Here is a 23784-nt window from a genome sequence, read left to right on the forward strand (position 1 = left end):
GCTCCCATTTGGAGGGTTAGAAATTTTGGTTTGGAGCTCCTACATTGTATCTCTCTCTCTCTACACTCCAACTCTCAAAACCTCTCAAACCCTACACCATTTCTACACCACCACCTAGCACCACACCACCACCATCCATTCCAGCCACTTGGAGCTGTTTTCCAGAGCTAAGGAGCCACCAAACTTGGTCCAAGAGTTGTCAAAGATTTGGTCTTCAAGGGTAAGTCTTCTCCTCACTCTTTCTTGCCTTATTTTGCTCAATATATTAGCCATACTTTCTTGCGTATTTGGGCTCCGACCCTAACTGAAAATAACATTATTTTGAGGTTTTTTTCATGTTTTTTTTAGGGTCCTTCCATGTTTAAGGTCTCTAGCTACCACTTGCTTCTTTACCTCTCTTGTATGCCTCTTTCTTGCATAGTATTTTAGGCCTATTTGTAAACTGTTTTGAGTTTGGTTATAAACTGAAAAGTGGGTTATTTTGAGCCCTTCTTCAACATTGTTGAAGGGATCTTCACTGTTTGAGGCTTCCTTTTGTCACTTGCCTCTTTATCCCTCTTTTGGCCTTATTTTTGCATGTTTTGTTAGCCCCTTGTGCTTGTATTTTTGGGCTCTGGTCCGAACTATAAATAACCTTATTTTCACCCCCTCTTCATATTTGATCAAGGGACCTTTGCTGTTTGAAGCTCCCTTTTTTCTCTTTGTGTTTAAACCTCTTTTTAGGCCTCATTTTGCATAGTATTTTAAGCTTGCATCTGCACTGTTTTGGATTTGGTTACTAACTGTAAAACACCATGTTTTGAGCCCCTCTTCAACTTTGTTGAAGGGCCCTCCTCTGTTTGAGGCCAGAAACCATTACTTGCTTCTTTGTCTCCCTTTTGGCCCATTTCTTGCACAATAGTTTAGCCATACTTGTGTTTGTTTTCGTGGCTTGTTGTAAAATATAAAGTGCTTCATTTTGAGCCCCTCTTCAACTTTGTTGAAGGGATCTTTGCCATTTAGGGCCAGAAGCTGCTACTTGCTTCATTATCTCTCTTTTGGGGCCATTTTTGCATGTTAACTTAGCCCTATTTGTGTTCACCTTTTGGCCTTTCTTAAAACTGTAAATATGCTTTTTTTGGGACTTCCTTGATTCTGTCCTTACACTTCATTTTCAAATAATGCATGCTTTGTATAGCTATAGGCCATTGCGTGTGCCTAGTTTTGCGTTTCGGGTCTCATTTCATGCATCGGGTACCATATTGCCATGTTTCGGGGCTGTTTTGCATCATATTTCGGTACTGAAATTTGCACGCTTGTATGCCATATTCCATGCCCTGCCATGTTTTGTTACAGTGGCATTTGTGCCTTAGGTTCAGTCCTCGGTTTGTGTGCACGCATCTCGAGTGTCTCATTTTCATCCAATGGCTACTAATGTGAGTGTGGCTGAGGTCCACTCATGTTGGTGTAAGTCCATTGTGCATTGAGTATGCCATTTCATTTTATAGCATTGCGTATGCTAGGTTGTATGTTAGAGCATTGCGTATGCCTTGTTACATCGTGCATTATGTATGTCATCTCATAGCATTGTGCATGCTAGGTTGTATATTAGTTGCATTCATGCATGTCATGCATATTGCATTGTGCTTGGGATAGGAGTTAGCCCGAGCACGGGAAACGAGGGACGTTTCGTACTTCGAGTGGCGGAACGTGTCTCAATTCCCAGTCACCGACACTCCGGATTATCCATGATAGAGTTTAGGTTTTGTTGTGTTTATATGTGCATTCATTTCATATTGAGTCGTGCAATTCGACTCCTCGGCCATCATGAATCAATATGCGTGATTGGTGGCACAAGGACCGAGGACTATACTCCCTGAAGAGTAGTCATGCATACATATGTGAAAATACTTTGCCATGCCCCTTTGTTGCTCTCTGTTGCAGCAAATCAGAAATCGACAGCCTTCCGGAGCTTGGCACGCATTCCAAGAACAATTGCAAACAGAGGTAAACTGGGGCATCGCGAGGGATTCTCCGCACAAGGCAACCCGAGCATGCATCATTCATCATCCGGAGTAGATTTGAGGCAGTCCCTGGCTTGCATGCCAATTTATTGCTTTCCTAATTTAATTTGTTAATTAATTAAGGTTTTGTACATATTTGGACTGTAATTATTCATTTGGGACTGTATATTATTTATTCGGACCCTCTGCGCGAGGGCAATGTTGTAATAAATGTGCGTGTGTGTGATGTATGTCTTCCAACCCCACGTCTTTCTCCCTTTTATTTACCCGCTTACGATGGTTAGATTAGGGCATGTTTTGATTAGCATACAGTATGATAGCATGTTTGCATTCATTCATCTGTTTTGCATGCACCGAGCTCGGCGCATCATACTAACCGCATTGTGTTTTCAATTCCAAGTTGAATACATGTTAGCTGTAGCATTTCATATGCCATGTTTAGAATAGCCGAACCTGCTATAGTTGCATTTTTGCATGTGTTGCATTAGGCATTTCTGTATAATTAGGATCATGCATGGATTTCTAATTAGCTTCTGTTTTGGCTTGGAGTACTCGGTAAGTTTTATGCTTTAGCATCCTTGCATGCGTGTGAGTGACTACCATGATAGCATGCTTACCATGAGGCTAATTGCTTATATGATATATCTGCCTGAATGCCTGTGGGTGAAGGATGGGTTATTTGGATTGGAATAATTCGTTGACTGTGAGTTTTTTTTTAAGCCCACTAGATAGTGGCAAAATCATGTTTTTCTAAGCCCACCCGAGGGTGGCAAATCCACGTCTTAGCCTACTTGCGGGTAGCACCATCAAACCACTTTAAAAAATAAACATGAAATGTTTTGTTCCAATTCAGACGATCCAGTCTATACTTGTATGCTGTGCGCATCACATAGTAAATCTAGGCTAATAACCGGAATAAGAACATAATGTTTTCAAAAATAGATATCATGGTTAGTAGAGGCCGATCTTTGATTGGGCGAGCGGGGGTGCTCACGAAGTGACCTTCCTCAATCGTATCCAAGTTCCCGAGCCGAGGCAACTTTGGTGATGACGGACACGTGGCCTTAGGCAAACGAGTCAAGGTTTCCTAAATTTTCTCAAAATAAAACATTTAGGTGGCGACTCTGTATCTGGCAAAGCAGTCCATGTTTGGCACTTCTTTCAAATTTTGTTTTCTCAAAACGATTTGCCGGATTTGGACTCTTTGGTTCAGATTTAGAACCGTGACAATTTGAGAGTCCGAACTGTAGTGAACCCTAAATGAACAGAACGAGACTCATCCCTCCCGGGGCGTTCGGGGACGTCTACACCACCTACTTGTTATTAGTGTAGGCAGTCAGGGCATTTGAGGAGGTTTTGCCCTCAGGCAGGTGGCACATCTGGTGTGTCTGGTTCAAGGTAAACACAAATCCATCAGCCTACACCGTTAGTTAGATTTGTTGCCAGCACCTTCAGTAGTGTGAGGTAAATTATTGTTCTGTAATTCTATTGCCAATGTGTTAATTGATACTAGTGCATCGCATTCTTTTATTTCATCTCCATTTAGATCAGCATTGGGGTTAGAAGTGGCTCAGTTAGCATCTCCACTCAAGGTAAAGTCACCTATTGGTGGTGAGGTTGTTTTGAACCAGGGGTGTCGGGGTTGTGAGATAAAGGTTGTCGGTCGCCAACTTCCTTTTGCTTTTGTGTTGATTAACATGTCAAGTTTTGATGTTATTTTGGGCATGGATTGGTTGTCATCCTATTGGGCCATTATAGATTGTTACTGTTAGAGGGTTACAGTGTGCACCTTGAGTGGTGATTGTTTTTATTTCTCGGGAGATCGAGTTAATAGGGCCTTGTTGCCAGTGTATGATCCACGTGGTCGGGGCAAGCTTAGTCTCCTTCTTGCTACACTCTTGGGTGTTAAGAGTGATGTGGTCTGAGTTGAGTTGCCAAGGGTAGTTTGTCAAATACCTGGATGTCTTTTCCGAGGATCTCACTAGTTTACCACCTTATCGTGAGATTGAGTTTTCGATTGATTTAGTGCCTAGTACGACACTGATTTTCATGGCACTGTATAGATTAGCACTCGTCGAGTTGTGTGGATTGAAGATTCAACTCTAAGAATTGCTAGATAAGGGCATTATTCGCCCTAGTACTTCGCCATGGAGAGCACTGACTCTCTTTGACAAGAAGAATGATGGCACATTGTGACTTTGTATTGATTACCGGAAGTTGAACTGGGTAACTGTTAAGAACAAGTAGCCACTACCTCGTACAGATGACTTGTTTCACCAGTTAAAGGGGTTTTGTTGCTTTTCTAAGATAGACTTGTGATCGGGTTATCACCAGTTGAGAGTGAAGGAAGAGGATAGCCAGAAAAAGGCATTTCGTACGTGGTATGGCCATTATAAGTTCTTCGTGATGCCTTTTGGGTTAACCAATGCACTGACTTTGTTTATGGATTTGATGAATTGAATCTTTCGTGCGTTCCTAGACCATTTTGTGGTTGTCTTCATTGACGACATTTTGATTTACTCACCCTCTGAGGAGAAACACGAGAAACACTTGCGAGTTGTGCTTAAGTTACTTAGAGCCCACAAATTGTATGCTAAGTTCGAGAAGTCTGAGTTTTGGTTGAAGAAGGTAAAATTCTTAGGCCATTTGGTATCCGGAGAAGGGGTGATTGTAGATTCTTCTAGGATAGAGGTAGTGCAAGATTGGGAACAACCTAAGAATTCTTTTGAGATCCGAAGTTTCTTGGGGTTAGCCGAGTATTACATTCGTTTTGTGAAGGATTTCTCTATATTAGCCTCACCATTGACTAGACTGGCGAGGAAGGGAATCAAATTTGTGTGGAGTGAAACTTGTGAGAAATCATTCAAGAGCATAAGGTTAGGCTTATCACTGCTCCAATGTTGATTATTTTGGAGAGAGGTTTGGGCTATTTAGTATATTGTGATGTGTCTCGAGAAGGTTTGGGTTGTGTCTTGATGCGAGAGAGGAAGGTAGTGGTATATGGTTCACGTCAATTGAAAACACATGAGAGAAACTATCCTACTCATGACTTAGAGCTAGCAGCATTGATCTTTGCCTTGAAGATTTGGAGAAATTACTTGTATGGTGAGAGGTTTGAGGTTTTTTTCGAGCACAAGAGGTGACCGCTTGAGCGGTGCTCCCAGTAGTTTGTCTTGCAAGTCAAATGACTACTCAAGCGAACAAGTGGTCGCTCGAGCAAAGATGAGGGGGTTTCCAGTATCTCATTTAGCAGACAGAGATACTGAGAGGTTTCATTTACCACTTGAGCAGTGAAAATACCGCTCAAGCAGTTTGCACGATATCAACCACTTAAAAAGTGTCTTTTAGATCAATTTTCCGTACTTTTTCTTTTCTCTCTTCTTTCCTTTCCCTCTAGCTCAGAAAACCCTAGCTATTTCTCGCTAGAAATCTCTCATTACAGTAAGATTCAAGCTAAAAGCTCTTGAAAAAAGTGAAGTTCACTTGGAAATCTTGAATTCTACTGATTGGATTAGGATTCTTCAAAGAGTTCCTCAAAAACCTAGCTTCTTTGTCTCAATTCTTGAGGTATGACTATTTTTAACCTTGTATCTTTTTTATTTGAAGATGATTATGTGGTATTTCCATGACATGGATGAGTTGATGAATAATTGGGTTTATAAATTGAATTTTTTTACAAAAATAGTATTTTTCCTACAATTTTCTTAAGATTTCTACTTTTAGCCATGGATTATGGAAGTTTTTTTTTATGAAGATTGATATTATATATGTTGGAGGGGCTAAAGGCCCAAATTCTATTTAAATAAAAAAAAAAAAAACCCTAAATTTGAAGTTTTAGAAATAATGAAATGAAAACAAAATTGATCCTTAATTCTTTAAATTGATGATTGGCTTTTACTATTAAAGTGGTGTTTGAATGGAAAATTGTGAACTTGGAATGTTCTTGAGATGGTGGATATTGTCACTTTATATTTGCCATAATTGCTTGGATGGTGAAAGACTACTTTTATGTTATTGAATGTATGAATACTTTGAAACTTTGAAAAGATTATTAGGGGGGAGGTAAATAGCATGTGAGTTCGGGTAGAGAGTCGGTTTTGGGAAAGTGTTGTGTATAGTTGGTACCCACGCGGGGAAGTCTAGGTGCCCAATTGCCATGTCTAGAGCTTATCACTGGACAAATGTGGAAAAATATTTTTGAGTGTCCACTGGTCCTGTAGTCGGTAAAAAGTGAAAAAATGGATGATTTTGGGTGCCCATTTCCTACCGCATTAATAGCCAACAAATGTAGGAATATTTTTCGATGTAAACCTATGTATACATTTATATTGGGACTCTTTTTAGGGACTTCATGGTATATTTACCCACAGTGTTGAATTTATCAAATTTGTAGAAATTGTGGATTCTTACTTTCTCTTTTAAAGTAATATAATGAGTTGAATTAAACATGATTTGGATGTGATGATGCTATATGGTTCTTTGAATAACTAGATATTTTGTTAAAAGTTTTTCTATCACTACTATAAAAAGCATTTTTTGTGACCGTTACTTGCTGTCGCAAATAATAAAAATACAGTCACAAAAGACCTTTTTTGACGGCCCATGGGACGGCAAATGGGAGTCATGAATGTGGGGGCAACAAAAACTTTTTGCAACCGCAAAATAGCAATCGCAAACTATTTGCGACCGCCTAATCTAATTATGGCGACTGATGTTTTGTGGTCGCAAAAATGTAAAAAAAAAAATACCTACAATGTATTAGTGACCATCTTGTTACCGACGCAAATAATTTTCAATGATATTTTATAAATAGTACAATAATAGCTTCAAGCGATGAATATTTTGAAATAAATCTACCAAATAAGATCCTGCTGAAAACAATAGCACCAAACAATTTATTTGAGACAAATTTGGCAAAAACATCTTTAGTTTTAGGCTTTAAAAAATGCTATTCAAACTGTAATTCCTTGTAAAATTACATAATCCAACAAGCCAGCTACATAAAGGGTCAATAACCAATTGTCCTTACCAAATAATATGCAATTAGCGATACAAGGTGCTCTTCTAATTCCTCTTTGTAGCTTTTTTCTTGTTCTTCTTGTTCATAGGAATCTGGACAATAAGGAGAGAGAGAGGGAAAAAAAAAAAAAAAAAGGAGGATAAGAACAGTTACACACTAAGATTATCACCTTTAATTAAGACACAACCAAGTGGATTAAAGAAACAAAATACACTCATAAAAGTACAAATCTTAACACACTAGTTGCGTAATGAAAGGAAAAGAAATAAACATATCATATTTCAAGGAATTCACCAACCAAAAAACACTTTGAGAAAAAAGAATATAATTACAATGATTTATGAAAAGCAGCAAGGTAGACAGCAGTAAGTAGATACAGGTAATCACTTTTCAATGGTGAATCATTCTCTGTCATGTTGTGTTTATAGCCAATTAACTTCAATTGTCCAAGAGCCAGAAAAATAAAAATAAAAATTAAGAAAAGACCAAATATTACATATCAAAAGATTTGTCAATTGCCACAGGCACTAGCTTCTCCCATCTACTTGGTTGATTTTGTCTAAGAACATGTATGTAGTCTCTTACCTTAGTTCTTAGTTCTTCATGAATTTTCAGAACGTAAAATATGGGGAAAATTATTATTATACTTCACATATTAACTTTAATATGAAAATAATTTTTTTAAGCTGTTCAAAAGCCAAAATAAATAAACAAAACACTAAAACCAAGATGAACGAATATTAATCCAAAAATGTCATAAAGACCTTCCTACATGGTAAAGACGTTATGCATCAGTCACTACAATAAATTTAACATTGCAGTCCAAGTTCCACGCATATTTAACGTTGCAGTCCAACTAAGTGATTGGAACCTGGGGTTTGCAGGTCGATGCAGAGGTTGACCACAGTATAACAAATTGAACAGCGGACTGTATGATTTATTGCAAGCGGTGGTGATATAGAGCTCTAGACAAAGAGCTCTAAAGTTGGTAGTGAAAAAAATAAATAAATAAATAAAGGTCAAAATATCACATCAATGGGTGAGATCACCCATTAAAACTCTCTTAGAACTCTTGGTTTAGAATTCTCAAACATTTTTGTATTGCAAGTTTCCAAGTACAATTATTTCATATTTTCATTTTGTTATCAATCTCACTCCAAGATGTCCTGGTTTTCTCCATTTTTGTTTTATTTATTTAATTATTTATTTGTGCTTTATAATTGGTTTTTTATTATAAATTCTTTTTTCTGTTACTTTATTATAAAAAATAACAAAAAATGTTGATACTATTAAATAATTTAATTTATATTGTTAGTTTACCTTTTAAAATTGTGTCCGATTACAAAGAAATAATATATATCTAATTCCTATTCGGATTTTGGACAAAGGAGATATACATTATCAACCATAACTGCAAGTATAACAAAGAGAAAATATGAATTGTATTTTGTTTATGTAATTGAACACAATTTTAAAGGGTAAAATTAGAAATGTACAAACCCAATAAAGTGAACAATTTATATTATTAAAACATCTATGGAACACAAACCTAACTCATTAATTAACTAGGTGTTCATGACTTAAACTTTTTGAAGCCATCAAGTCATCTTGTACAGTTTCATGGAGTTGATGTTTAAAATTGCAGTGCACAAGTTAAGGTGTTTCTGAGTTTTTCAATGCCCAGGATAAACCATTAAATTAGGCGCAGAGTCAGGATTATACTAGAGGAGTCAAAAGTAAAGTATTAAGGCACCGTTTGGGAAGAAGTTGGTTGGGTTTTTTTGACTATTTTAGTCACAAAAAAATAAAATAAGTTATTTTAGTCATAACAAACAAAACATCACATCCAACCCATAATCATTACACTCTTCTCTCATAAAAAAGCCAAAAAAGCCAAAAAGCCCTTCTCAAACCAAACTTTTTAGCCCAGGCTAAAATAGCCAAAAAAGCTAAAAAGCCAACCCACTCCCCAAACGGAGGCTAAATAAGTCTAAGAAGTTAGATCAAGTCTAATTTAGACTATTAAAATGAACAAATCACTATTAAAAGAAAGCTAAAAATAATTACAAAAATGTATTTCATGAACTTAAATTTCAGTAATTTATCACTAGAAAAATGCAAATAAGAAATAATATCACACAATTCATCCAGTAAATGAATGATAATGAATTATAGATACGTACACAAAATTTTGAAATTATCATATACTAATAAATGAAAGATGAAAAGACTTTGAATCAAAAAAGAAAGATGAAAAGACTTTGGTGCTCTTTTTTTGTCGGAAATAAAACGAGCATAACTATGGTACACTATTAAAAGGAAAATGAGTGAGAGCACTAATTAGTGCTACCACTAATGATGTGGCAGTGGGTCTCACCATGAATAATTTGATGTTTTGGCTTTGGTGTTGTATTTTTTTTCTTTTTTTATTGAGTGCCATGTCATTAGTGGTACTTTTAGAGCTCCAAAATTAGTGGTCTCTATCATTGTTGCTATTAAAAATGCATACAATGTGCCTTTTCAACACTACAATATAATGATTGGTAACAAAATCACAATAGTTAAATAACTTTTTCATAGTAGTTTGTTATATAACCATAATAATTTGTAATTAAAACTTCTTTTATGGGGCATTCCTGTGTAACAAAAATTATAATAATTTGTATTAATACTATAAAAACTCAACGATTCTACAAAATATTATACCCATATCTTAGCAATCTCACCAACTTAGCAGGCCAGGACCCCGTAAAACTCCACTAAAATAGAGGCTCTGTATATATAATATTTTACCTAATTCTCGTTTGACGCACTCTAACAGTCTATTTTAAAAATAATCACATACTCATCATATGATTTTAGATTAATTTATAACACCAACACCATTAAATTTACTTGCAAAAAAACACTTGTACAAACTTGTACAATAGGAAACTGATGTATATGTATTTTTTTGGTATCACTATCTCACACCTTAGAGCATCTCCAACCGTTCATTTCTTTTTTCACCAAATTTAAGTAAAAAATAGGTTGTTTTCTCAATTTGATACGGTTTCCTCCAACAGTGAGCATCAAACCTGTGGAACAAAATATATGCAGAATTGAGGAAAGGGTTGACTGGTTGGTTAACCGGTAAGACTAATTTTTTTTTTAACCTGTTTAAACCTTTTGACCTATTTGAACTTACTTATTTGAAAGGGAACCGGTCGACCGGTTGGTCAACCGGCCGGTTAACTGGCTGGTTGACCGGTTGGTCTCCCCCAACGGTCACGCACAGTAAAATAGTGAAATCTTCCCTTGTTCTCACTTTGATAAATTTTTTGTTTCATTCTCATTTTGATACTAATTTGGTGAAACTATTGGAGCATCAAAAAATGATTTTTTCACCAAATTTTAAATTTAATGTAAGATTTTGTGAACTGTTAGAGATGGTCTTAGATGAATATTTGACAATTTTTTTTGAGAAATTATTTGATAATTCTATCAGTGTTCTTGCTCCAATATGAACCTGACACACTAAAGACTACAGACAAGGGTTTCTACCCCCAAAAAGGCGGAATGACATAAATGTATTCTTATTTACACATTTTAATAAAATTTAATTATATATATTATATAATAATTATTATTATTATTTGATAATTCTATTTTTTCTCTTTCGTCAATATGAACCTGACACACCAAAGACTAGAGACAAGACTTTCTACTCCCAAGAAGACGGAATGATGACTTGACTTGGACATAAATGTATTCTTATTTACATATTTTAATAATTTTTAATTATATACATTATATAATAATAAGAACTAGGTGCTGGTGACACGAGACTTTTCAAAACCATCTAGTCTTCTTTCGTTTTGAATGTGAGTTGACTTTTTAATTATTTGACTATTTTAATTTGGTGTTAAAAAGTCTTATTTGAGATAAGTTTTTGACTTTTTTGACTTTTGTGAGAAAAAAAAATAAAATAGTTATGAATTAGATGTGACATTTTGTCATATTTTGCTAAAATAGCCTATTTTGTTTTATAAGGCTATTTTAGCCCCAATGTTCTTCCCAAACAACCTCTTGCCTGTGTTTGGCAAGTTGGGTTGGGCTAAAATAGCCACAAAAGACAAAATAGGCTATTTTAGCCACAACAAACAAAATATCACATCCAACCCATAATCATTACACTCTTCTCTCACAAAAAAAGTCAAAAAAGCCAAAAAGTCAAAAAGCCCTTCCCAAACCAAGCTTTTTAGCCCAGGCTAAAATAGCCAAAAAAGCCAAAAAGCCAAAAAGCCAACCCACTTCCCAAACGGAGGCATAGTTTATAAAACTCTAAGTAGCGTTTGGTAGAGTTTTAGAACTATGATTTGATAATAAAATTGTATTTTGAGTTTGTGAGTTTTATAATTATGATTTGAATGTGAAAATTTTATTTAGTTACGAGTTTTGAAAATAGTTTTGAATTGAGTTTAAAATTTCTGATGTGATATATGATATTTGATTAAAAAACTTCCAACTCATAACCAAATACACAATCCAAAATTCTATTCAAAGCACATAAAAAAATTTAAATAATTTCAAAAATATTTTTTATTTAAAATATAAAAAAAAAAAAGAACATTTTTCTGGTCAACTGGCCAGACGACCGACTAGACATCTGGGGAAACATTCGAGAGGGTGACCGAGTAGATGTATTTGCAAAAGTGAGTGTGAAATCAATTTTAAAAATTGTAATAAAACACCACACTCAAACCAATGAGTGAAATTAAAGTTAAAAAAGCTCTACCAAATAGAACTAATCTTTCAACACTAGCATCAAATTGCATTATGCACTCAAGCTATGGGCACAACCTCTAGTGCTCTTGTGATGTTATTTGCTCTTTTTAATAAATAGGGGTAGTGTCAGGATTACACTATTAGAGGAGTCAAAAGTAAAGTATTAAATAAGTCTAAGAAGTTAGATCAAATTTAATTCAGACGACTAAAATGTACAAATCACTATTAAAAGAGAGCTAAAAGTAATTACAAAATTATATTTCATGAACTTAAATTTTAATAATTTATCACTAGAAAAATGTAAATGAGGAATAATATCACACAATTCATCTAGTAAATGAATGGTAATGAATTATAATACGTACCCAAAATTTTGAAATTATCATATACTAATAAATGAAAGATAAAAATACTTTGAGGGTTTTTTGTTTTTTTATAGAAAATAAAACGAGCATAACTATAATACACTCTTATAAATGCATATAGTATGCCTTTTCAAAACTACCCTACTATGATTAAAAACAAAATCACAATAGTTAAGTAACTTTTTCACCATAATAGTATGTAATATTTTAATATTCATAACATTATCATATTAGTTTGTTATATAAACATAATAATTTGTAACTAAAACTTCTTTTATGGGGCATCCATTCCTAACATAATTATAATAATTTGTATTAACACTATAAAAACTCATAATGATTCTACAAAATATACAAAATATTATACCCATATTTTAACAATCCCACCAACTTAACAGGTCAAGACCTCCTAAAACCCCACTAAAATAGAAGCCCTTTATATGTAATATTTTATCTCATTCTCGTTTGACTCCCTCTAACTGTCTCTTTTAAAAATAACTATATACTTTTTACACGATTTTAGATTAATTTGTTATGTTTGGCAATAGATTTTGGGTTAAAAAAACATAAAAGACAAAATTAGCTACATAAGTTAATAAGATAAAATATTGCATTCAAACCATAATTATTATATTTTTTCTTTTACAAAAATCAAAAAAATTAAAAACTAAAATTAAACAAGGCTCAAATAGCTAAAAAACTAAAAAACTAAGTTATTTTAACTCTTTTCAAATGATGACTACCACCATTAAATTTTACTTGCAAAAAACACTTGTACAAACTTGTACAATATGTAATTGATATGGCTCCGTTTGGTAAGGAAGTTTGGGATTATTTTAGACACAAAAGACAAAATAGACTATTTTAGCCACAACAAACAAAACATCACATCCAACCCATAATCATTACACTCTTCTCTTACAAAAAAAGTCAAAAAAGTCAAAAAGTCAAAAAGCTATTCCCAAACTAAGCTTTTTAGTCCAAGTTAAAATAACTAAAAAAATCAAAAAATCAAAAAGTCAACCCACTTCTCCAACGGAGGCATAAATGTATTTTTTTGGTATCACCATCTCACGCTTTATCTGAGTATTTGATAATTCTATCATTGGTCTTTGTCCAATATGAATCTGATACACCAAAGACTAGAGACAAGAGTTTCTACCCCCAAGAAGACGAAATGGCCTTGTTTCTACCCCCAAGAAGACGGAATATGGCAGTCCATTGACGACTTGACTTGGACATAAATATATTCTTATTTACATATTTTAACAATTTTTAATTATATACATTATATTATAATAATAATAATTATAACTAGGTGCTCATGATTTGAGACTTTTCAAAACAATCAAGTCTTCTTATACAGTTTATGAAACTCTAATCTTTTAACACTGGCATCAAAATTACATTCCACACTCAGAAGCTATGGGCTCAACCCCTAGTGTTCTTGTGATGTTATTTGCTCTTTTTTTCATTGAAAGACTTGAGTTCATTTGTAGTAATACAAATTCAAATCTGAGTTGCATAGCGAGTGAGAGAGAAGCTCTTATGAAATTCAAAGGAAATCTCACAGATGAAGCAAACCGTTTATCCTCGTGGGTCGGAAAGGACTGTTGCACGTGGAAGGGTGTTGGTTGTAGCGATAAAACAGGCCATGTTGTGAAGCTTGATCTGCATTATCCAATTTTCGACGACCATGATCCAAATTTCCAAATGAACCAATTGCGTGGTCAGATAAGTCCTTCCTTACTTGATTTAAATCATTTGAATTACCTAGACTTGAGCATGAATTCATTTTATGGTCCGCTGCCATCATCACTCGGAAGACTATCATATTTGAGAGTGTTATATACTGGAGACAATCAATTGAATGGGAGCATTCCAATTAGTCTTGGACAACTTTCAAAACTAGAATATCTAGATTTGTCAAACAATTCATTTGTTGGCACCGTATTTGAACTTCACTTTGCCAAACTCAAGAGTTTAAATGAATTGTACTTGCATTCAAATTCATTAGTTTTGAATGTGACCTCCCAATGGGTTCCTCCCTTTCAACTCCAAGTCATACAATTGTCATCCGTCAAAGTAGGACCCCAATTTCCTCAATGGCTCGAAACACAAAAAAATGTTACACATTTATACATGTCTAATGCAAGCATCTCAGATGTCATTCCTGATTGGTTTGAGAGTATTTATTGTGGCACTATATACTTGGATCTTTCCAACAACCAGATCAAAGGAAAGGTGCCAATATCTCAAAAATGTAAATATAGATATGGTAATGGTGCTGGTGATAAAGAGTTACTATTGAGTTCTAACAGATTTGAGGGCCCACTAACCCTTCCTTCAGATTTTTATTTCTTAGATCTCTTCAACAACTTGCTTTCAGGACCTATTACTGTGAGTGATGATAATGCGACGATGAGATTCATGTATCTTGTTCTCTCAAATAACCATTTGACTGGTGTCATTCCAGTGTCTTTGTGCAAGGCAAAGGATATAACTCTTATTGATTTCTCAAACAATCAGTTATCAGGAAAAATTCCTCCTTGCTTGGGGCAGTTGAATCAGTTGTCGGTGCTAGATTTGACGAATAATAGTCTATATGGTGAAATTCCAAGTTCTTTGGGTTCCCTACAATATCTCAATTCCTTGCACTTGCGTAACAATAAGTTTTTCGGGAAGCTTCCTTTGTCCTTACAGAATTTGACACATCTTTTCACCATTGATCTAAGTGAAAATGTGTTCACTGATAATATCCCTCCATGGATTGGATATAACCTAACTAATCTTACATTTCTCAATCTTCAATCAAATAATTTCTATGGTGATATTCCTCCACAACTCTGTTGTCTCCAAAATTTGCAATTGTTGAACTTGGCACAAAATAACATAACGGGAAATATCCCTCGTTGTTTTGGCAACTTCACTGCCATGGTTGACCTACATCCTGGGTACTTTTCTTATCCAGTTAACGATTATTCTATTGAAGGAAATTATGAAGAGAACATTTTTGATTCAATGAAAGGAAGAGAACTGGAATACACCAAGACACTCAAATTTCTCGTCTCCATAGACCTTTCGAACAATGGCATTGTTGGAGAGATTCCAAACGAGTTAATGGATCTTTCTGGATTGCTCAACTTGAATTTATCTGGAAATCATCTAATAGGAAGGATCCCTAATAATATTGGCAATTTGACACAAATGGAATCTCTTGATTTGTCTCGAAACAAACTTTCTGGCCCCATTCCTCTAACTCTGTCTAGTTTAAGCTACCTAGGTCATTTGAACATGTCATTCAATAATTTATCAGGACGAATACCAACGGGAAATCAACTTCGAACTCTCGATGATCCTTCCATTTATATAGGCAACAGTGATGGCCTTTGTGGTGCACCACTAAACAGCTGCCTCGATGATAAATCATCGGTTGGTGATCACAAACATGGTGATGAGAGTAAAGTTGCAGATGAAACTGATTTTTTGTGGTTCTACGCTGGCATTGGACCTGGTTTCTCGGTTGGGTTTTTGGGGGTTTGTAGCACTTTGAATTTCAAGAAGTCTTGGAGGTATGCGTACTTCCAGTTCATCGAAAACAACTACAATTGGATATTAGTAACCATAGCAATCAAGTTCGCTCAGCTAAGGAGGAAATTCAACGAAAAAAAAATTGGAAGATGAATTCATCTCCCAATTGGTTCGTCTCTCTCTCTCTCTCTCTCTCTCTCTCTCTCTCATATCATGTACATACATTACCTCTGTATCTTGTGATAATTTCGACGTGTACATCAAATTTCCATCTTCATACCCCATGATTTTTCTTGCATGAATCTTTTGAATTTTTCTCATTTCCTTACCATCATTAACATAACAATGCTAATCATGTTAATGATTTTTGGAATATCTTGAAGAATAACCATTCATATTTTGAAGTGGAGGTAGTGATATTTCTAGATTATCATCAAAACATGTCTTACATTCAAGATCATACAGTAAAGTGTACAGATTAATTTCCACCTAATTTCTTTACCAAAAGAGCCAAAATTCTTTGTCACATGCTTAAAAACATTGAAACAAATGCATGTTTGCTGTTTTACATTTCTCAAATAATTTTTCAAAAGTCATTTGTTGCATTATTTCAGAGAAACCATGTTAACATCCACTAATATGCTTGTTATATGCTTTGCTGTCATTAAAGGGTCTTATATTCGGCTGGAGAAAGGATTCTCAGAGGAAGCAGCATTGAGATCATGTTATGGATTTTCTTGAGTTGTTGGAAAGAAATAAGTTTGAATAATTCTATAGTTCTAGTATATATGTTGATGTTGTTTGATGATTTTGTGTCTTTTGTAAAATATTCTAATGTAAGTCTTTCCTTAAATAAATTATTTGTGAACTATCATATTCCAAAATATGTTATAGACTGTGTTTTGCATATATATGTATTCTCCTTTTATTGGTGAATTCTATGACTTTTGCCAATTGAGGCCATGGATTCTAGTTTTAATTTTGAGAATTGAGCAAAATGCTCCAACAATGATATACATATAGTAATGGTATCACCAACAAAAACCCTATCAAAACAGAGAGCTATTGTGCCGCAATCAAATTCACATATAAGTTCAACTATTCATGTTTTTCTTCACATTGTAGTAATCTTTACTTGTGTCAAAACTTTTAATGATTTAGGAGAAGTACGTAATATCAGTAATATACAAGTATGTTTCTCAACTTGCACTACTTTTTATTTAATTTGTTAACGATTAATCCTTGCCAAAAAATTGTGTGTGTGTTTTATTCTCTATCTATTTGTGTCTATTGAGTTTTAACCAATTTACCAGTGTTTGAGGTTGGCTTTTTTAATAACTTTTTGTTGATTTTTTTCATCTTTAATGATTTTTTTTTTTTAAATTAAAGTGTTACACTCTTGAATTCTACTCGACTAAAGAAATTAGAAAAGATCAAAAAATTTGAAAAGTTTGAAAAAAAAGTCTGAAAGGGATTATAAAAAAAAAAATCAAAAAAAATTGATTTTTTTTTTTTTGGTAACTTTTTTTGTCCTTAGGATTTTTTTTTTTTTTTTTTACTTTTTAGATTTGTCTACACAAGACAAACCTAAAAAGTTTATAAAAAAAAAATAGACATAATTTAGAAAGAAAAAAAATCACTAAAAATTTAAAATATCTATATAACTTTTTTGGGAGAATGCCACACACTAACAAAAGCCAAAGTAACAAAACTGTCACAATGTAACCAAAATATCATAAGTTTCCATATATGCGGATGCAAATGCAGATGATTAGCTCCTAACTACACATTGATTAGCAGTCCACAAAATGACCCAAAGGGGATCTAAATCAATTATCACAATTTCAATAGGCATCAGCCAATCCTACACACCATACCAACAATTAGCATAGAGAAAAGGAAAATGTTACAATGTTCACCCTTAAAATGATGCATATGATACACTTTTATGTTATTTTAGTTCCTATATTTTCAAATCGTTCGATTTTAATATTGAATTTTATATTTTGTCTCTTTTTGTCCCAGACAATGGTAGTTAAGTCTTTTCACAGAAATTGGCCATGTGCATGTCGGGAGCTTCTATTTGCACATCTCCATTCCCCTATTTACACACACTTAATAAAAATTATTTTTATTATAATTTTATTTTCAAGTGAAATTACTATTATGGACATTAAATAAACACATTCAGAAGTTGAATGTCGAAAAAATGAAAAAAATTCGGAACTCTACTTCCGAACAAGTTATTTATTTTCGGAATGCTGCTTCCGAACCAATTGTTTATTTTTGAAATTCTACTTCCGAACCAATTATTTATTGAAAAAGATGTGTAAAGAGGGGAATGCGTGTGTGCAAATAGAAGCTCCCATGCATGTCACATGCCTTATTTTAAAGGGTAGAATATAAATTTAATATTTTATACATTATTTAGCCAACTCAGTGAGTTAACTCACTCAAATAAACACACACGTGGATCTCAATTGTAGAAGAGAAGCGATGGTTTTTGTTTAACAGATGGTTTGACGGGGAAAAAGAAAGGGGGTCCGCTTAGTTGGGGTAAGGCCGTGAGATTCGGCTGGTGTCCGTTGCTGAGAAGGTCACGGCCAGAGACCACCACTTTTGCAGCTGTTCCAATCACTACAACAAAATACACATTTGGTGACTAAAATTGGCTACTAAAAAAAATTAGTCGCCAAAAATTGGGGAATTGGTGACTAATAATTTTTTTAGTTGGCAAAAGTAAAATATTTAGCTACTAATTTTTTTTAGTCGGCGTATATTGATTATTGGAGACTAAAAAAAATTTAGTCGCTAAAAATTCCAGAATTGGCGACAAAAAAAAAATTTAGTTGCCATATATTGAGTTTTGGCTACTAAAAGCATTTAGTTGCCGAATGAAAAGTAAAAAATTATTTTTTTATTTTTGGCGACCAAACTTTGGTTGCCAAAAACTTAGTTTCAGCAACAAAAAAAAATTTTAGTTGCCATATATTGAATTTTTGGCTACTAAATTGTTTCGTCGTCGAAGGGAAAAATAAAAAATTATTATTTGTCTTTGTCGACTAAAAGTTTGGTGGCCAAAACCTTATGTTCAGCGACCAAAAAAAACTATTTTAGTCGCCAAACACCAAAAATTTTTGGAGCCAAGCATTTTAAATTTTGGAGGGATTTTATAAAGGAATTGGCGACTAAAAATTTTGTCGGTAATGGTTTAATATATCTATACTATTATAAAGTGAACACCTCTTATGGTGTCCTGAAACTTTACTCTCCTCATGCCATGTGGCAGTATTTTTTATTTTTTAAAAAAAAGTTAAACAAAGAGATGGGCAAGGCTTGAACCCATGATCATGGGTTTAAGTACGAGGACTCATACCACTTAAATTAAGTACACATTATAATATTAATTTCATTATTATTATTTTTTATTGCTACTTATTTAAATTGCACACGTATCGTCGTCGTGTGTGCCACCCACTAGTATATTTGGTTCCAGACAACAAACCAGCGCCTCTGTCACTCTCTTTCTTCAGCGTTTCTCTCTACCTCTCCCTCTCATTCTTCCTCTGCCTCTTCGCTGCTCTTCTCCCCTCTCTCTTTCACCGCCGCTCCACCAGCCGTGCCTCCGCCGCTCCTCCTCGCGGTCGCCGACAACTGGAGCACCGATTGCGAGCTCTCTCTGTGTGCAGTTCGCATATTGACCCAAAATCGTTTCCTGTATATAATCCCGAAGATGAGTGTAGATCTGGTCGCCTCGAATACCCATGGGAATCTCGATGAGCAGATTGCACAGCTCATGCAGTGCAAACCCTTGTCCGAGCCTGAGGTACCTCTCTCTCTCTCTCTCTCTCTCTCTCTCAAAGTCTCCATTTTGAAAGCTCTCTCTTTCTTTCCACTTTCCAGGAAAATTTCCAGAATCATCCTCACACCCCTCTCTGTTTCTTCCTCTTCTAGTCTTCTTTGTGTGTGTATATATATATATATATATATCCATATATATAAATCAAAACCCATTAAAATCTAATGGCTCGTTGCCCCCCATGAATTGTTGGTTTGGGAAGTTGTTATGGCTTTTCAATTTGTTTGTTTGTTTGTTTGTTTGTTTTATTTTTTCTTGCCTTCAAACTGTTTGATAAAATGTCTCTTAGGCTTCTCAAAAATCTAATCTACTTTTGTAGCTGTGGTGTTTTCAGCACCATTTGATGCCACTGGCAGAGTATCAACAGTTGAGTCACAATTTGAATGAATGGATGATATGCACAGTACCAACATTGAAGAAGGTGGTTGATCTCCTTCTGGAATTGGACAAGCTTCTCTTCGGTTAGTCCTCTTCTGCTTTGATCTTGTTTTTGAATGCAACACTCAGTCCTTATTTATGTCGAGTTGAAATTGGGAAAACTTTTAGGCTATTATTAGTGGTGTGTTTAATTTGATCACTAAGCTATAGTGTTGTTTTTGCTACTTTTTTGCAATTTTTTTAGGCACAGGTCAAGTGAATATGTGAACATAATTGAGTTATGCAGCAAGGTTACAATATTGGAGAATTTGCATATGTATGGGTGATGCTTAAGTATGTTGTGATTGAGTAATTCCGAAAGAAGAGCTGACCTGAACCGATCCACTTTCTGAAAATTTTGCACATCCAATGACCAGCCCAACTTATTTGCTTTATGAAAATTTTGGTGCAACCATCTCATTATCTTTCAATATTTATTTATAGGAAATTATATATATTCATGGTTGTATTTGCTTTAGAATGCTCCCCCTATTTGGCTTCTCTGTTTTGCTGGGGTGGGGGTACTGGAACATTTTTTAAGGATTTGGATCTCCAAACTCTCAAGTTTTAATGGTTTAAGTTTGTGAGCTGCTCTGTTTGTTTATGTAGAAATGGTTTGTATATTAGTTGCATTTGCTAGGGATATCATGTAGCTTCTATTGCTCCCACCTCCACTTATGTGTCATGTTAATTCATTATTATTATTATTATTATTTTTGTTAAATAAAAATGTAATAAAAAATAATTCAAGTTTAATTGTGTTTTTCAGTTGAACAGAGGTGCATTTATATCATGTAAATGCAGGTTCTACTTGCACTCACATGCTGCCTTTTTCAAAGTAAACCATAAAGGGACATATTGTTGTGTACACATAATTGTTGAGTTTCTTTTCTATAGCATTTGATGCATGATGTATTTTGTGGTATACGTCCACCATGGTTGTTTATCACACACTTTTGTTTGATTTAATTCAAATATTTTCCAAGTTACTAGGTGTATAACTTTCTCATTGAAAAACTTCCATTGACTATTTTGACAGGTGTTGGAGGTTACTCGTACTTGTATGAGCCACTGTGGCGGGTGGGCACGATAACAAGTGAGTTTTGTGTAATTCTTGTTTGTTTAATGATCTATTGATCAAGTGAGTTTTGTGTAATTCTTGTTTGTTTAATGATCTATTGATCAATGGAGGATTTCGATGAGAGTTCAATTTCTATTATTTGCTTCATAATGATGCTGTAAAACTAGTGTTTGTGATTGGTTTCTTTGTTGTCTTTTGAAATAAGTATGTCTTCATGTGCACGTATGAATTGGTCATTAGCACATAGTTTGGCCATCTAATGAGACATAACAATGCAACTTCATATACTTATTTATTTAGCTGTGTAGTCATTTTTTTGGATAAATAACTATTTAGTCATATTTTTGAATAGAAACTAAACGAAACACTATTTATTAACTGATGTGTCATGCAATGATGAAACTTTAGAAACAGAAACAGGACTCAATGCCATATCAATAAGTAAAAAAAGTTTGTACAATTTGTTAGTTTGTATAGCATTACTCCACTTTAAATGGTTGAAGAAACACATTCTATGTGGAATTTTAATGTGTAAGTTTACGTACATAAAATTAAGCTTCAAAAAAGTAATAAGAATGTATACGTCAGTACGATAGGGTCCACTCCATTTTGTAGTTTAATTTTGTATATGTAGACTTACTCAATTTTTATTGGATTTCACACCATGTTTGGGACCTACAACATGACATAAAACCCAATAAGAATTTTACACCTCAACAGGGTGTGTTTTAAGGTATCTTAAGACTTATTAGAGCATTTTCAACCAAACTTTCAAATTTAGAGATGTCAAATTCATTTGAAGGCTTATGTGACAATTTGACATTTGTAAGAATTTCACTTGTAAGCCAAATTTACTACCATATTTTTGTTTACATTTGATGCGCCACATTCATAATGGTTATGGCATTTCTACAATTGTGCTATTGGTTGTAAGTGTGTCGTATCAAATGGTAAACAAAATATGTTGAAAAACATAATAAGCATAATGTTACTACAACTAAAGGAACTTCAAACTCGCTGACACCCAACCATATGAGACGTTTCCAACATTAGTACATCATGCTAAACTGACAAAGAGGGGTAGGTTCACACTTGATTTTACGCAAAACTATTTAAAATGAAAACCAATTGTAATACATTCAAGAAGGGTTCAAGGGAAAAAGATCAGAGGGTTAAAGAGAAAAAAATGAGGGTTCAGTGATCCCTCATTGACTTGGCGTTGTAAAATCTCATGTGTTTAATAAAGTTTAGGGGGTTTAGCTAAACCCACCGAGTACAAGTCGCGTCACCCATGTCTTCATATGATGATTTAAGATCAATTTCCTTGGTGTTTTTTTATTTATTTATGTTAAAGAATTTAGATTTAATTATCTTTAGTGAAGCCATCTTCAACAAATCCAGTTGGAAAGAAGAGACATGATGATGAAAGTTAAATTACAATATAGAGTCATCTACGTCTAACTGTCAACTTGATAAGTTGATTATTTAAGAATGTTGAAGTATTTGAGAAAGTTAGAACTACTACCTTGGTTAAATTTGGCTTAACCAAGTAAAGAATACAACCTGTTCCCTTTGTGCTAAAGCTATAGCTTATAGTTCACTTTGGGAAAGAACAATGTTAATCAATGTTAAATGTAATTGGCTGATTGTTTATTGAGACCATCTTAGTATTCCATTTTTGCCGTTTAGTATTATGATTTTTCTGCCTTATCCTTGCTGACCATTTTTCTATCTGTTCCTGTGTTGCAAATAGGCTACAGAATTTGATTGAAACCTTGCAAGCAAACTCTTCTTCCAGTATGTTCGTCAGTGAGTAACTAAACTCAACTTTTTAATGTGTTAATCTCTCTCTCTCTCTCTCGCTCTCTCTCTCTCTCTCTCTCACACACACACACACACACAAACAGAGAAACAAACACACATGATTTCATATTTCTGATAGAAATTTATATTTTTTCATTATCTGTGCTGGTTTTACATTGCTTTAGCGAGAACTTATTTGAAGATGGCAATCACTTGTACCGCTTCTTGGATCATGATCCTATTGTGATGTCTCAATGTCACAACATTCCAAGGGTTATAACAGAAGTAAAGCCAAAGCCGATAATAGAAATTTCATCAAGGCTTAGATTTTTGTCGTATGCAATCTTTGAAGCTTATGCGTCGGAAGATGGAAAACATGTTGATTACAGAAGTATCCATGGGAGTGAGGAATTTGCAAGGTTTGTTGGAACCTTTGATTTATATGGATAAACTTGTTGCGGTCTTTTAATTAACTTGTATGCTTTTATGAACATGGATGTATATTCAAGAACTTGTGGCCATTGAATTAAAAAATCTTTTGTAGGTATTTAAGAATAGTTGAGGAGCTTCAAAGAGTAGATCTACAAGATATGTCAAGGGAGGAGAAGATGGCTTTTTTTATAAATCTCTTCAATATGTTGGCCATTCACGCAATTTTGGTTTGGGGTCATCCTACTGGAGCTCTAGAGCATAGGAAACTGATGGGGGATTTTTAAGTATGTTATTGGTGGGTGCACCTATTCGCTTTCACCAATTCAAAATGAAGTTGAACTTGTAAAAAGCACATTTCTATGATTGAAGATTTGGTTTTGAACTTTATTTTTTGGACAAATTATGGAGAAATTATAAAAATAATTTTAATACCATGTTTTATGTTATGGACAAATTAAAATAATAATAATATCATGTTTTTGGCCACTAAATAATTAGTAGCCAAA

The 23784-nt window shown here is 34.2% G+C and overlaps 2 protein-coding genes across 2 annotated transcripts; both read left to right on the plus strand.

The window, feature by feature from the left end:
* Window positions 1–13580: 13580 nt before the first annotated feature.
* On the plus strand, window positions 13581–15839 carry LOC114316410 (receptor-like protein EIX2). Its single transcript, XM_028263070.2, has one exon. It carries the CDS (start codon window positions 13581–13583, stop codon window positions 15837–15839), a length of 2259 nt encoding a protein of 752 aa, XP_028118871.2.
* Window positions 15840–19158: 3319 nt separating this feature from the next.
* Window positions 19159–23712, plus strand: LOC114318474 (uncharacterized). Its single transcript, XM_082893879.1, has 6 exons — window positions 19159–19512; window positions 19865–20006; window positions 21002–21058; window positions 22797–22852; window positions 23032–23265; window positions 23391–23712. The coding sequence occupies exons 1-4, from the start codon at window positions 19420–19422 to the stop codon at window positions 22808–22810; spliced, it is 306 nt and encodes a 101-aa protein (XP_082750005.1). The 5' UTR covers window positions 19159–19419; the 3' UTR covers window positions 22811–22852; window positions 23032–23265; window positions 23391–23712.
* The last annotated feature ends 72 nt before the right edge of the window (window positions 23713–23784 follow it).

Source organism: Camellia sinensis, chromosome 11 (genome assembly GCF_055761805.1).
Source record: "Camellia sinensis isolate YWXY chromosome 11, ASM5576180v1, whole genome shotgun sequence".
NCBI lineage: Eukaryota > Viridiplantae > Streptophyta > Magnoliopsida > Ericales > Theaceae > Camellia > Camellia sinensis.